This window comes from Pseudophryne corroboree, chromosome 11, assembly GCF_028390025.1.
Source record: "Pseudophryne corroboree isolate aPseCor3 chromosome 11, aPseCor3.hap2, whole genome shotgun sequence".
NCBI classification, from domain to species: Eukaryota; Metazoa; Chordata; class Amphibia; order Anura; family Myobatrachidae; genus Pseudophryne; species Pseudophryne corroboree.
In genome coordinates this window covers 343,604,775-343,620,895 of record NC_086454.1, presented here as the reverse complement: position 1 = coordinate 343,620,895, position 16,121 = coordinate 343,604,775, and the positions used below count along the sequence as shown (strand labels likewise).

Here is a 16,121-nt window from a genome sequence, read left to right as displayed (position 1 = left end):
ACACGCTGTAGTAGTATACTATGTAATACACACTGTAGTAGTATACTATGTAATACACACTGTAGTAGTATACTATGTAATACACACTGTAGTAGTATACTATGTAATACACACTGTAGTAGTATGCTATGTAATACACACTGTAGTAGTATGCTATGTAATACACACTGTAGTAGTATGCTATGTAATACACACTGTAGTAGTATACTATGTAATACACGCTGTAGTAATATACTATGTAATACACGCTGTAGTAGTATGCTATGTAATACACACTGTAGTAGTATGCTATGTAATACACACTGTAGTAGTATACTATGTAATACACACTGTAGTAGTATACTATGTAATACACGCTGTAGTAATATACTATGTAATACATGCTGTAGTAGTATACTATGTCATACACACTAGTACTATACTATGTAATACACACTATAGTAGTATACTATGTAATACACTGTAGTAGTATACTATGTTATACACACTGTAGTAGTATACTATGTAATACACATTGTAGTAGTATACTATGTAATACACACTGTAGTAGTATACTATGTAATACACACTGTAGTAGTATACTATGTAATACACACTGTAGTACTATACTATGTAATACACACTGTAGTACTGTTCTATGTAATACATACTGTAGTAGTATACTATGTAATACACACTGTAGTAGTATACTATGTAATACATGCTGTAGTAGTATACTATGTAATACACACTGTAGTAGTATACTATGTAATACACACTGTAGTGGTATACTATGTAATACACACTGTAGTAGTATACTATGTAATACACACTGTAGTACTATACTATGTAATACACACTGTAGTAGTATACTATGTTATACACTCTGTAGCAGGTATACTATGTAATACACGCTGTAGTAGTATACTATGTAATACACACTGTAGTAGTATACTATGTAATACACACTAGTACTATACTATGTAATACACACTGTAGTAGTATACTATGTAATACACACTATAGTAGTATACTATGTAATACACACTGTAGTAGAATACTATGTTATACACACTGTAGTAGTATACTATGTAATACACACTGTAGTACTATACTATGTAATACACACTGTAGTACTATACTATGTAATACACACTGTAGTAGTATACTATGTTATACACTCTGTAGTAGTATACTATGTAATACACGCTGTAGTAGTATACTATGTAATACACACTGTAGTAGTATACTATGTAATACACACTGTAGTACTATACTATATAATACACACTGTAGTAGTATACTATGTTATACACTCTGTAGTAGTATACTATGTAATACACGCTGTAGTAGTATACTATGTAATACACACTATAGTAGTATACTATGTAATACACACTGTAGTAGAATACTATGTTATACACACTGTAGTAGTATACTATGTAATACACATTGTAGTAGTATACTATGTAATACACACTGTAGTACTATACTATGTAATACACACTGTAGTACTATACTATGTAATACATACTGTACTAGTATACTATGTTATACACACTGTAGTAGTATACTATGTAATATACACTGTAGTAGTATACTATGTAATACACACTGTAGTAGTATACTATGTAATACACACTATAGTAATATACTATGTAATACACACTGTAGTAGTACACTATGTAATACACGCTGTAGTAGTATACTATGTAATACATACTGTAGTAGTACTGTATACTATGTAATACACGCTGTAGTAGTATACTATGTAATACATGCTGTAGTAGTATACTATGTAATACATACTGTAGTAGTATACTATGTAATACACGCTGTAGTAGTATACTATGTAATACACACTGTAGTAGTATACTATGTAATACACACTGTAGTAGTACACTATGTAATACACGCTGTAGTTGTATACTATGTAATACACACTGTAGTAGTATACTATGTAATACACACTGTAGTAGTATACTATGTAATACACGCTGTAGTAGTATACTATGTAATACACACTGTAGTAGTATACTATGTAATACACACTGCAGTAGTATACTATGTAATACACACTGTAGTAGTGCACTATGTAATACACGCTGTAGTAGTATACTATGTAATACATACTGTAGTAGTATACTATGTAATACACACTGTAGTAGTATACTATGTAATACACACTGTAGTAGTATACTATGTAATACACACTGTAGTAGTATGCTATGTAATACACACTGTAGTAGTATGCTATGTAATACACACTGTAGTAGTATGCTATGTAATACACACTGTAGTAGTATACTATGTAATACACGCTGTAGCAATATACTATGTAATACACGCTGTAGTAGTATGCTATGTAATACACACTGTAGTAGTATGCTATGTAATACACACTGTAGTAGTATACTATGTAATACACACTGTAGTAGTATACTATGTAATACACGCTGTAGTAATATACTATGTAATACATGCTGTAGTAGTATACTATGTCATACACACTAGTACTATACTATGTAATACACACTATAGTAGTATACTATGTAATACACACTGTAGTAGTATACTATGTTATACACACTGTAGTAGTATACTATGTAATACACATTGTAGTAGTATACTATGTAATACACACTGTAGTAGTATACTATGTAATACACACTGTAGTAGTATACTATGTAATACACACTGTAGTAGTATACTATGTAATACACACTGTAGTACTATACTATGTAATACACACTGTAGTACTGTTCTATGTAATACATACTGTAGTAGTATACTATGTAATACACACTGTAGTAGTATACTATGTAATACATGCTGTAGTAGTATACTATGTAATACACACTGTAGTAGTATACTATGTAATACACACTGTAGTGGTATACTATGTAATACACACTGTAGTAGTATACTATGTAATACACACTGTAGTACTATACTATGTAATACACACTGTAGTAGTATACTATGTTATACACTCTGTAGCAGGTATACTATGTAATACACGCTGTAGTAGTATACTATGTAATACACACTGTAGTAGTATACTATGTAATACACACTAGTACTATACTATGTAATACACACTGTAGTAGTATACTATGTAATACACACTATAGTAGTATACTATGTAATACACACTGTAGTAGAATACTATGTTATACACACTGTAGTAGTATACTATGTAATACACACTGTAGTACTATACTATGTAATACACACTGTAGTACTATACTATGTAATACATTCTGTACTAGTATACTATGTTATACACACTGTAGTAGTATACTATGTAATACACACTGTAGTAGTATACTATGTAATACACACTGTAGTAGTATACTATGTAATACACACTATAGTAATATACTATGTAATACACACTGTAGTAGTATACTATGTAATACACACTGTAGTAGTATACTATGTAATACACACTGTAGTAGTATACTATGTAATACACGCTGTAGTAGTATACTATGTAATACACACTGTAGTAGTACTGTATACTATGTAATAAACGCTGTAGTAGTATACTATGTAATACATGCTGTAGTAGTATACTATGTAATACATACTGTAGTAGTATACTATGTAATACACGCTGTAGTAGTATACTATGTAATACACACTGTAGTAGTACACTATGTAATACACGCTGTAGTTGTATACTATGTAATACACACTGTAGTAGTATACTATGTAATACACACTGTAGTAGTATACTATGTAATACACGCTGTAGTAGTATACTATGTAATACACACTGTAGTAGTACTGTATACTATGTAATAAACGCTGTAGTAGTATACTATGTAATACACGCTGTAGTAGTATACTATGTAATACACACTGTAGTAGTACTGTATACTATGTAATAAACGCTGTAGTAGTATACTATGTAATACATGCTGTAGTAGTATACTATGTAATACATACTGTAGTAGTATACTATGTAATACACGCTGTAGTAGTATACTATGTAATACGCGCTGTAGTAATATACTATGTAATACACGCTGTAGTAGTATGCTATGTAATACACACTGTAGTAGTATGCTATGTAATACACACTGTAGTAGTATACTATGTAATACACACTGTAGTAGTATACTATGTAATACATGCTGTAGTAATATACTATGTAATACACGCTGTAGTAGTATACTATGTAATACACGCTGTAGTAGTATACTATGTAATACACGCTGTAGTAGTATACTATGTAATATTCACTGTAGTAGTATGCTATGTAATACACACTGTAGTAGTATACTATGTAATACACACTGTAGTAGTATACTATGTAATACACACTGTAGTAATATACTATGTAATACACGCTGTAGTAGTATACCATGTAATACACGCTGTAGTAGTATACTATGTATTACACACTGTAGTAGTATACTATGTAATACACGCTATAGTAGTATACTATGTAATACACGCTGTAGTAGTATACTATGTAATACACACTGTAGTAGTATACTATGTAATACACGCTGTAGTAGTATGCTATGTAATACACACTGTAGTAGTATGCTATGTAATACACACTGTAGTAGTATACTATGTAATACACGTAGTAGTAGTATACTATGTAATACATACTGTAGTAGTACTGTATACTATGTAATACACACTGTAGTAGTATACTATGTAATACACGCTGTAGTAGTATACTATGTAATACATGCTGTAGTAGTATACTATGTAATACATACTGTAGTAGTATACTATGTAATACACACTGTAGTAGTATGCTATGTAATACACACTGTAGTAGTATACTATGTAATACACACTGTAGTAGTATACTATGTAACACACGCTGTAGTCAGGGCCGGTTCTACACCATGTGGCGCCCAGTGCGAAAGTTTCCACTGCCCCCCCCCCCAGGGGCGTGGCTTCATAGGGGAGGGGCATGGCCACAGATATGCCCCCAGACTTGCCCCAAGTAGTTGTGCCCCCCAATAGATTTGCCCCCTGTAGCTGTGCCCTCAGTAGCTATGCCCCATCGCTGTGCCCCCTGTTGCTTTGCCCCCAGTAGTTGTGCCCTCTGTTGCTGTGCCCCGTTGCTTTTCCCCCAGTAGTTATGCCCTCTGCTGCTGTGCCCCCAGTAGTTGTGCCCCCTGTCGCTGTCAAACACACACAAAAATAAAAAAACAATACTTACCACTGCCTCGCTCCTGCTTCACGACCTCTGCTGCTGCTGCTCCATCTGGCCTCCCGTGGCTCCTCTCTATGGGAGAGACGTCATGACGTCTCTCCCGTAGCAGCGCCGCACAGACACTAGAGGTCAATAATGACCTCTAGTGTCTGTCACTGGAGCCGGCTGCAGCGGACGCCCACACAGCCCACGGCGTCTGCTGCAGGCGGAAAGCGGGGTGCGCCCCGGGCGCAGGCACTGCTTGCCCACACCAAGAACCGCTCCTGGCTGTGGTAGTATACTATGTAATGCACGCTGTAGTAGTACTGTATGCTATGTAATACACACTGTATAAACCAGCTTAATGTATACAAACAAACACACACACACACACACACACACACACACACACACACACACACACACACACACAGGTGTGGCCACCTTGGCCGGGCTGGGTAGGTATGTATGGATTTCTAGTTCCACTCTGGTACTTTCAGCTGGAGGGGTGTGCATGCCCTAGCTGTTTGGGCATGCTGGAATTTGTAGTTCCACAACAGCTGGAGAGTTAGAGGCTGCTCTGTGTCTGCAGAGATCCCTGACAGAGTAACCTGCTGTCCCATAGCTATAGCCCTCCACATGTACCCTGTGTGTTACCTACCTGTGTTCCAGCAAAGCGTGCAGGCCAGGCACTTCCTGCCTCTGGATGACAGCACATCATCCTGGGAGGGAAGTAGGGAGGGGTGTGTGACAGATCTGCAGGAAAATCACAACATACTGCTGTATCATGTATGGAGCCCTTATTACCATGCAATTACCTCTATGCCTTGCAAGTGCTGCTGCATAAGCTGCAGGCGAGATCTGCTCATGGTGTGTCAGCTCCTCGGACTGGACTTTTGTACCCTGAGGGTTATGTATCCCAGGGGGTCTTAGTTAACTTTTAACTCTGCATCCCATGACCCCTTGCAAAGCGACAGATCAGTGACCACAGAGGCAGGGACATCAGTATAAATCTAATTGCACACTTCAGTGGCAAACGCAGGATTTCTAGAGGGGGGTTTCCAAATGCAGTCTATAATCTCCTACTCTGCAGAACGTTGGAGCAATTGTGTGAGTCTGGGGGAGCGGTAGAACAACCTAGTAAAGACCCTGGACATTAATGTATACAGTATGGAAGACAGTATTAATATTTAACACTATAGATGGTCTATAGTATAGGCTGTATCACACATTGAAATAATATAAATAAGTGGTCAGGAAAAGATGAAACATACTATAATAAATAAATACACAAACATAATAGAACCAGTCCTGCACTTTTTAAGCACACATTCTCCCACCTCATGGTAAGGTTCCTGTCTTTTCTTCCTGGTAGCTACACTCTTGTCCAGTGTACTGATTGAGGATTCACAGAGCAAACTTGGTAGAAGAAGATTCTACCACTGGGCATGTGCAGCAGCTCTGCTCTGTCCCTTAAACTGCATTATGTGGTGGTAGCTCTAGTTATCGTATTATATACCATTGCTATTGTTTTCAAAATTTGAGCCACTTGCCAAGAGGAGGGGGGGTTTCCGGGCAACCGGAAACCCCCCCCCAACCCCCCCCCCCGCCCCCTGCGTTTGCCTATGCACTTATCAGACATTGGCCCTCATTCCGTGTTGTTCGCTCGGTAGCTGCTTTAAGCAGCATTGCACACGCTAAACCGCCACCCTCTGGGAGTGAATCTTAGCTTTGCAGAATTGCGAACGAAAGATTAGCAGAATTGCGAATAGAATAGCGATTAGAAATTTCTTTGCAGTTTCCGAGTAGCTCGAGACTTACTCTGCCACTGCGATCAGTTCAGTCCTTTTCGTTCCTGGTTTGACGTCACAAAAACACCCAGCGTTCGCCCAGACACTCCCCCGTTTCTCCAGCCACTCCCACCGCGTTTTTCCCAGAAACGCCAGCGTTTTTTCTAGAGATGAGCGGATCGCACACACCCATAAAACGGACAGTTTCCGCCCAGAAACACCCACTTCCTGTCAATCACACTCCGATCACCAGAACGATGAAAAATCTTCGTTAAGCCGTGAGTAAAATACCAAACTTTTGTGCTAATTTACTTGGCGCAGACGCACTGCGAACATTGTGCATGCGCAGTTTGCGACTTATCGCACCGATGCGAAGAAAAAGAACGAGCGAACAACTCGGAATGAGGGCCATTGGGCCTGGTTCATGTTTGTACTGGAAGTAAAGCAAAAAACAAAGTAACTTTGGGGGTAATTCAGAGTTGATCGCAGCAGCAAGTTTGTTAGCAGTTGGTCAAAACCATGTGCAGTGCAGGTGGGGCAGATTTAACATGTGCAGAGAGAGTTAGATTTGGGTGGGTTATATTGTTTCTGTGCAGAGTAAATACTGGCTGCTTTATTTTTACACTGCAATTTAGATTTCAGTTTGAACACACCCCACCCAAATCTAACTCTCTCTGCACGTAACATCTGCCCCACCTGCACTGCACATGGTTTTGCCCAACTGCTAACAAATTTGCTGCTGCGATCAACTCTGAATTAAGGGGGTCATTCCGAGTTGATCGCACGTAGCAACTTTTTGCTGCTCGTGCGATCAACTAGACGCCGCCTATGGGGAAGGGTATTTCTGCATAGCAGGGCTGCGGTCGCTTGTGCAGCCCTGCTATGCTAAAAAAGTTTTGTGTAAAAGAAGACCAGCCCTTCAATGACTTACCCTGTGTGATGGATCCAGCGATGAAGGTCCCGGAATTGACGTCAGACATCGGCCCTCCAAACACCTCGACACGCCTGCGTTCGGATCTTCACGTCCGGAAAACAGTGAGTAGACGCCCCGATCCGCCTCCCGGCTGTCAACCTTCTTGTGATCCGCATTGCGACCGCTTTCTTCATTCTCGGCGTCGTTGCCCAGTGACTACTGTCGCTGAGCAACGACGCGCCTGCGCATTGCTTCCGCCGCACATGCGCAGAACCGACCCGTTTGCACCGCTGCGATGAACCGCAGCATGCGAACGGGTCAGAATGACCCCCTAAGCCCTTTGTGTCTGGAACAAGCCATGCTGCCATGCAAGGGGAGCAACTTTATAATATTTCTGTGCAGGGTAAATATTGGCTGCTTTTGCATGTAGCCCACACATGTTAGACAACTTTATTCTTACACTGCAATTTTGATATTGCAGCGTAAAAATATTTAAGAGCATTTAGCAGTGTATTTTATCACAAGCAGGACCTGGCGTGGGCCTTATAGCACACAGTACTCCAGTAAGGAACTAGTGATTTTACTAATAATATATACTGTATATTGTGGTCCTATTGTGATTTATGATATTTGCAAAAGAAATAATGAAACTTTCTGCACTACCAGCAAAAACCACCAAGAAAACGCCGGGACGTACTTCATTAACCACTTAACTGATGATTTTTTCCCCCTAAAACTGGTCAGTAATTGTTTTTTTTTTTTTTTTTTCATTTATTAATGAGTGAATTAGGTGAAGAACATGAATTTAACCTTATCCAAAATTATTTTAGTAAAATATTAACATATATATGATATACACATAGATATTTTAGAGATGTGCACCAGACACTTTTCGTGTTTTGGATCTGGATTGGTTTTGCCAAAACCACCCTTTCGGGTTTTGGTTTTGGATCTGGATTTTTTTGAAAAAAGCATAAAAACAGCTAAAATCACAGAATTTGGGGGGGATTCTTGTTCCTACAGTATTATTAACCTCAATAACATTCATTTCCACTCATTTTCATTCTATTCTGAACACCTCACACCTCACAATATTGTTTTTAGGACAAAAGATTGTACCGAGGTCGCTGTATGACTAAGCTAAGTGACACAAGTGGGCGGCACAAACACCTGGCCCATCTAGGAGTGGCACTGCAGTGGCAGACAGGATGGCAGATTTAAAAACTAGGCCCCAAACAGCACATCATGCAAAGAAAAAGAAGAGGTGCAAGATGGAATTGTCTTGGGCCCTCCCACACACCCTTACAGTGTTTAAACAGGACATACACAGCTTAATTAACTCATCATTTCAGCAACAGGTGGTCCCCCTGGAAAAAAACTTGCCAAATTCTCCGAATCATAGCTGTTCTAATCCTGAGCATATTGCTCATGTTTTGTTATTCTTATGATCTACCTTTGCCTCAGTTTGTGGAACTACAGGTCACAGCTAGCTCCTGCATAGTTGTCTCCCAGTGCCTCAGCTCCTGCATTCAGCAACTGACTCCACAGGTGTCTGCATTCTGTAATTACAGCTGGTTACCTGAAACCTACTATTCCGCTTGGGTAGCGTCTAGTTTCTCTTCGTGGAGAGGACATTTCCCATAACCCTCTGGGTCCATGTCACAATCTATTTGGAATAGAAAAGTGTGGTGAGCGAAGTGGAGTGGAGCGAGACACCGAGCCCGAAGCGTGGCGGGGCGAAGTGAACCCGCGAGGGTCCAATGCTGCATAGAAAAAAAAAATTCCCCCAAACGAACGGAGAACGAAGAAAACAATTTAGGAGCTGTAAGGGCGGAAGTTCTCTCCTGCCCACTCGTTTTGTCACGTCCAGGTCCTTAGCACGAAGGTAACATAGACACAACCGTTCAGCTTGTCAGCCTGCTCAGTCTGCACTGCAGCTGCATGATATATCAATTACTGGGGGCCTGTCTGGTGCTCACAGCTGATTGGTCCAGCCTGTTCTTTTAAGCCTCTCAATCCCAAGATGCCTTGCTAGTTATAGCTACTCCATACGGTGTTCTGCTCTCTGGTTCCTCTCTGGTCTCAGTTCATCTGTTCAGTGGGTTTTGCCTTGTTCCTGCATTGAATTCCAATTTCACCATCTTGCTGATGAACTTATGGTGCCCATACACTTATGAGATAATCGGTACTAGCCTTCGATTTCGTCTGGATCTGTGAGAGAAATCGGGGGATTGTATGCACATTTTAGGTATCTTTCGACGCGATGCGTGGGCACGCCGGTCAAATCTCGCGTCTCAAAATAGTCTATGCTGTACTTAATATTTCTTGAATCGCGGTGTGATCGCATGCTGTTTTTTACCACTTTTGATGTATCACACCGCGATGTGCGATATGTGAAGACAGGAGCCAACTTCCTGGACACTCCTCTTCCCCTCACTGCGCACATGACTGGAGAGGAGGCTGCAAGCGCGCTGCTGAGCTCCCAAACACCGCACAAGGTAGGCAGGCTATACCACTGGCCACCAATGATTATTCCTTTTTACCAACACTGCCCACCGTTTATGCTGATCTACCCACGTTTATATAGGCCCCATGCATAAAATGCTGCGCCACTGCAAGCCCCATGCTGCCACGCCCTAAATGCCGTTATACTGTGCCACTGACCACCAATGACTATTATTCTTTTTTTACAACCACTGCCCACCATTATGCTGCTGCACCCACCATTATACTGATCTCCCTGCCCAAAATGCTGCACTACTGCAAGCCCCATGCGGCCGCGCCCAAAACGCCATTATACTGCGCCACTGCAACCCCCATCCCACCGTTCTGCTGCCGCACCCTGCACACCAATGTATTCTCACTACATATTTCAGATAACTCACACCAGTAACTGGAAAACAAACTTTATTTAACCTGAATAGTTGAACGTTTTTCATGTTTTTTTAGTTTTCCTCTTTTTTTTTGCATTCTGCAGATGTCCTATGAGAACTGCGAGTTTCTTTCTGGCTTCATCAGCCTGTACCACGAGGAGGAGTGTCTGTGGCTGACGTCCTCACCAGACTTCAGCAACAAGCAGAAGAGGGAGACTTCTTATACCCACATGGTATACCTCGGTGGCCTGGGTCCGAAAGAAAATCGCCAATCTATGGACAGTCTTTGTCAAAGAGAATCGCAAGGTGGAGGAGTCCAAGAGGTCAGGGGCCGGTACAAGGTGTATATGCCGCAGCTGTGGTACTACAAAGATCTCAACTTCCTCCTGGAGAAAAGGTCAGCTAAGGAGTCCCTGGTGGTGATTGCAGAGTTCAAGGAGGAAAGTCTGGACGTGGAGGAGGCCAAGGGGGTAAGTTGCTTTTTAAATGGTTTTTACCTAATATATTCCTCTTGCCATGCCACAGCTCCTTCCCCGTTGAAGAAGGCATTATATTTTTCCCTGACCTCTTTTGCCCTTGGAGTGCCGCGTATAGTTGCTGCAGGTGGTCTTACTGATCAAATCGGCGCTGTCACCACAGGCTGGTTGGGATCTTCCGGTCCGGCTGGAAGCAAAGGCATTTGCCTCGTGGCCTTGCGACGGAGCATGTTGTGTAGTGTACAACATGCTGTTACTACACAGTCAATTTTGTCCAGCCTCATGTTAATGGGTTTGTGGAAGATCCTGAACTGGTTGCTGAGAATGCCAAATGCATTCTCAACAACCCTGCGGGCCCTAGAAAGACTGTAGTTAAAAATGCGCCTATCGTGGTTCAGGACTCTTTGCGGGTAAGGATTCATTATGTGTTCATGCAGTGCGAAAGCCTCATCTGCCACGAACACAAATCCCCAGGTCATTCTTTGTTTGCTCCACATGCAGCAGATGAATGGAGTTGGTGGTGAGCCTATCATAGAAGTTCGTATTTTTCAACGATCCACCATCCGAGCAACGTCCATTTTTCCCAACATCCAGGAAAATAAACTCATAGTTTAGCATTGTTCTCATGGCGGTGGTCAATGCAAAGTAGCTTTTATAATTGAAGTAGTCCGACCCGCTGTTGGTGGGTTTGGTGATGCGCACATGTTTCCCGTCTATTGCACCACCACAGTTTGGGTAATTCCAGCGCCTGTCAAAGTCCTCTACAATAGCTTGCCATTCTGCCACGCTTGTAGGGAACTGGTAAAAGAAAAAAAAAAAGTTTTACTATCCACTAAATATGTTTCTCTTTACCCTACAGACACCTGAAGAAGACCTCAGCCGTACCCCTGCCCTCATCAATACCTCCCCAGAGGAACCAACCTCTCCGCAGCGACCGACTAGCAAGAGGAAGCCACAGAAAACAAAATTTGTAAAAGACCCTCTACTAGTGGAGGCCCGTTCACAGCTGCTACATAAACCGGATGAGTTTGACAACTTTGCATCATATGTGAGCAAAACTATGCGGAAGGTTTCTGCGCAGCAGCAAGTAGAGTGCGAGCGCCTGGTGTCGCAGGTTTTGTACCAAACACTCTCAGGGCAACTGACACCAGAGTGGAACGTTCATGGGCCAGAACCTCAAGCACCTGCTCCTCATCTCCCATTGACCTTCAGTTCACCACCACCCACCTACCCTACATATACTACTCCACATTCCAGCTACCATTCTGGTTATCTGCAACCGCAGGCCCAATCCAACTACCCTTCCTCCACTTTCCATCCTCCTCAAACCCCGTCTTATCAAACCACCCACCCTTCCCCCCCACTTTCCAATCTCCTCCTCAAACCAGCTACCCTACCCAAGGCCGCCACACATCCACCATCTCCTCCGCAATTTTGACCTCCTTGATGTCACAGGGGGGGACAAGAGGAGGAGACAAGTCTCTTTCAAATGTAGGGTGATTCTCAATTACTGGTGCCAGTCTGATACTACGGTGAGTGTCAACGCTTCAGGCGGACAATGCACACATGCTGCTAGGGACAGGTTGATGGTACCGGGGACCCATCTTCCTGCCCCTAGCTGCATGTGTGCATTGTGCCCCTGACTGCGGTGCCACTCAACATCGCAGTATCAGAATGCACCACATCTGTTGGTATATGTAACATTCCTGCTGCCCTGGTATATACGGTGATGGATCTGTTGCACTATGATATACTGCGTTTTAGTGGCGCCGCTTTCAGGTGGACAATGCACACATGCAGCTTGGGTCCGGTTGATGGTGCCGGGGAGCCTGAAGCCGGTCCTACCTGCATGTGTGCATTATGCCCCTGAAAGCGCTGCCACACTCAAAAAACACTGTATATCATACTGCACTTATATATTGCAACATATGTGGTGCATTTTGATACTACGGCGTTGAGTAGCACCGCAGCCAGGGGCACAATGCACACATGGAACTTGGTGCAGGTTAATGGAACCGGGGAGCCATCTTCTTACCCCAAGTTGCATGTGTGCATTGTGCCCCTGGCTGCGGAACCACTCAACATTTCAGTATCAAAATGCACCATATTAGTTGTTATATATAGCATTTTTTTTATAATCTCATACATGTAATGATGCACATGTGGTGCATCATGAAAACTTTATACTATTTGCTGACGTTTAGCCATGTTGGCCACACATACAATTATGTCTTCAAATAAAAAGCACATCTTTTTTTTAAAGCAATTTCATGTGCTTCATCATGAAAACTTTAAGTGTACGGGAAGGTGTCTGTCCTTGCCAGTGCGATCCTCTCAACTTATACCAGAGGGGCTACCGACTCCATATCATTCATTTGTGGATGTCTTCTCCAGGAAAGAGGCAGATACTCTTCCCCCACATCGACCTTACGACTGTGCCATCAGTCTGGTATCTGAAGATAAATTACCTAAGGGTAGATTATATGCTCCTTCTTTGCCGGAAACCAAAGCTATGGAGGATTATATTCGGGAGAACCTAAGCAAAGGGTTTATTCATCCCTCAAAATCACCAGTAGGATCAGGATTCTTCTTCGCGGCAAAGAAGGATGGCTCCTTGCGTCCATTCATTGATTTATAGAGGACTCGACAAGATCACTGTTAAGAACTCTTATCCTTTGCCTTTAATTTCCGTGTTGTTCGATCAACTCCGGATGGCGGAAATCTTCTCTAAAATTGATATTCGGGGGGCATATAACCTCATACGAATTAAGGCCGGTGACGAGTGGAAGACGGCCTTCAACACTCATTCTGGGCATTATGAATACCTTGTTATGCCATTTGGATTGTCAAATGCAGTGCCGTAACTAGACATTTTAGCGCTGGGTGCAAGAAACGGCATCGGCGCCCCCCCTTATGCAAAATGGGCAGTGCGCGCCACAGGTGCGCATTTTTTATAGGGGCGTGACTTCATGGGGAAGGGGTGTGGCCACAAAATAATACCAGTTCATATTACGGTGCACAGTAGTCTCCATTACTCAAATTACGCCGCACAGTAGCGACACTACACCAGGTAGAGCCCCTTTTACACATTACGGCAGGCGGCGTCCCCCTTTTTACACATTACGGAAGACAGCATCCATACCTAGTTACGGCTCTGTCTCTGACAGTCATGAATTTAATCAATTTAATGTCTTTTACCTGTTACGATTAATGTTGCTCAAAGAAAAAGTAATTTACAATTTATGTGAAAGCAAAAGATTGCTCAGGACTGTACATAACAGGATCTGTTATTTGGCTGCTGATTCCAGTACTTGCAGTTCTGCAGATTCTCTTGCGTGTAGTAGCCTAAACAATAGTTCCCTTGTATACAAAAACCTAATCTTACCGTGGGAGGGACGGAGGGAGAGACTTCACTTGCTGTGTTATGCAGCAGCAGCCATCTCTCCTGTACCCGGAAGCCAGTGTACAGAGCAGGAGGAGGGGGGGGGGGGGGGGGGGCAGAGCAGAGCACAGCACACGGAGGGGACACTCACAGACACAGATTGCCCAGAGCTGCCTGCTGTGCCTGTGATCTATATTAGCAGCGCTGGCTCCGGCGGTGAAGGAGCCGGGCGCAGCGCTACTAATATACTGTACACTACAGCAGGCAGCGCAGCAGCTGGTGGCAGTTAATCAGTGTGGATGCGGATGGTGCGCCCACAGCGCAACTGCGCTGTGTGCAATGCCCCGTTCGCACACACCTAGTTATGGCACTAGTCAAACGTTCCTGCCATCTTCCAAGATTTTATCAATGATGTGCTCCGAGAATTCATGGGAAAATTTGTTGTGGTCTACTTGGATGACATCCTGATATATTCACGGTCACTTGAGCAGCATCGAGTCCATGTCCAGATGATATTGCAAAAGCTCCGGGAGCACCATCTATACACCAAGTTAGAAAACTGTGAATTCGAATGAAGGAAGTCGCTTTCTTAAGCTACGTCATCTCTCCTAAGGGGTTCTCCATGGATCCCAGTAAGCTTCAAGCAATTCAAGATTGGGCACAACCTACTAACCTTAAAGCTATACAATTCTTTCTTGGATTTGCTAATTATTACAGGAGATTTATTCGTTCTTTGACAAAGAAAGGTACGGATCCATCACATTGGTCACCTTCAGCTCTACAAGCTTTTCTCAAGTTAAAAAAAGACTTTATATCCGCATCTGTTCTTAGTCATCCAAATCCTGACCAGCCTTTTATTATGGAAGTGGATGCCTCTGAAGTAAGAGTGGGAGCAGTCCTATCGCAGAAAGATCCCGTGGATTCTAAACTTCACCTGTGCTCTTTTTTGTCCAGAAATTTCTCTCCTGCTGAAGCCAACTACGATGTTGGGAATCGTGAACTGTTTGCCATCAAGTGGGCTCTAGAAGAATGGAGGCATTGGTTGGAAGGGGCAAGACACGTGATTATAATCCTATCCTGTATTGAATCAGCCAAGAGACTGAATCCAAGACAGTCACGATGGGCGTTATTCTTCATTAGATCCAACTATGTGATCTCCTATCGGCCAGGATCAAAGAATCTTAAAGTAGATGCCTTGTCATGAAGCTTCCTTCCAATTCAAAATTCATCCTGTACTTCGGAACCAATTATTCCTGTTTACAATATCCATGCTGGTCTTGCTCAAGATTTAGTCTCCCAGATTCAAGTCAACCATTCTCTCGCACCCGTGGGGACTCCCTCATGACTCCTCTTTGTCCCTAAAGAGTTCAGGACAGCAGTTTTATCTGAATTTCATGTAAAAATAGTCTCTGGGCATCCAGGGATTTCTAAGACTCTGGATTTATTGTCTCGTTCAGTTTGGTGGCCTTCTATGTGCCAAGATGTTAGAGAGTTCATTCTTGCTTGTGAGATCTGTGCTCCACATAAAACTCCTCGTAAAG

At 42.2% G+C, this 16,121-nt stretch overlaps 1 protein-coding gene across 7 annotated transcripts in view; it reads right to left on the bottom strand.

The window, feature by feature from the left end:
• Positions 1 to 16,121, bottom strand: part of LOC134969764 (5-hydroxyisourate hydrolase-like) — a 91,118-nt gene that overhangs the window by 39,917 nt on the left and 35,080 nt on the right. The window contains exon 1 of one of the 7 annotated variants that reach the window (XM_063945926.1): positions 5,965 to 6,068. The exons of 3 other annotated variants lie outside the window; for them this stretch is intronic. In XM_063945926.1, the coding sequence (XP_063801996.1) occupies positions 5,965 to 6,015 (51 nt within the window). In that variant the 5' untranslated portion in view covers positions 6,016 to 6,068. Of the gene's footprint in view, positions 1 to 5,173; positions 5,247 to 5,807; positions 5,914 to 5,964; positions 6,069 to 16,121 lie in introns of those variants that run through there. 3 more of the 7 variants (XM_063945925.1, XM_063945924.1, XM_063945930.1) reach the window with 3 other exon arrangements.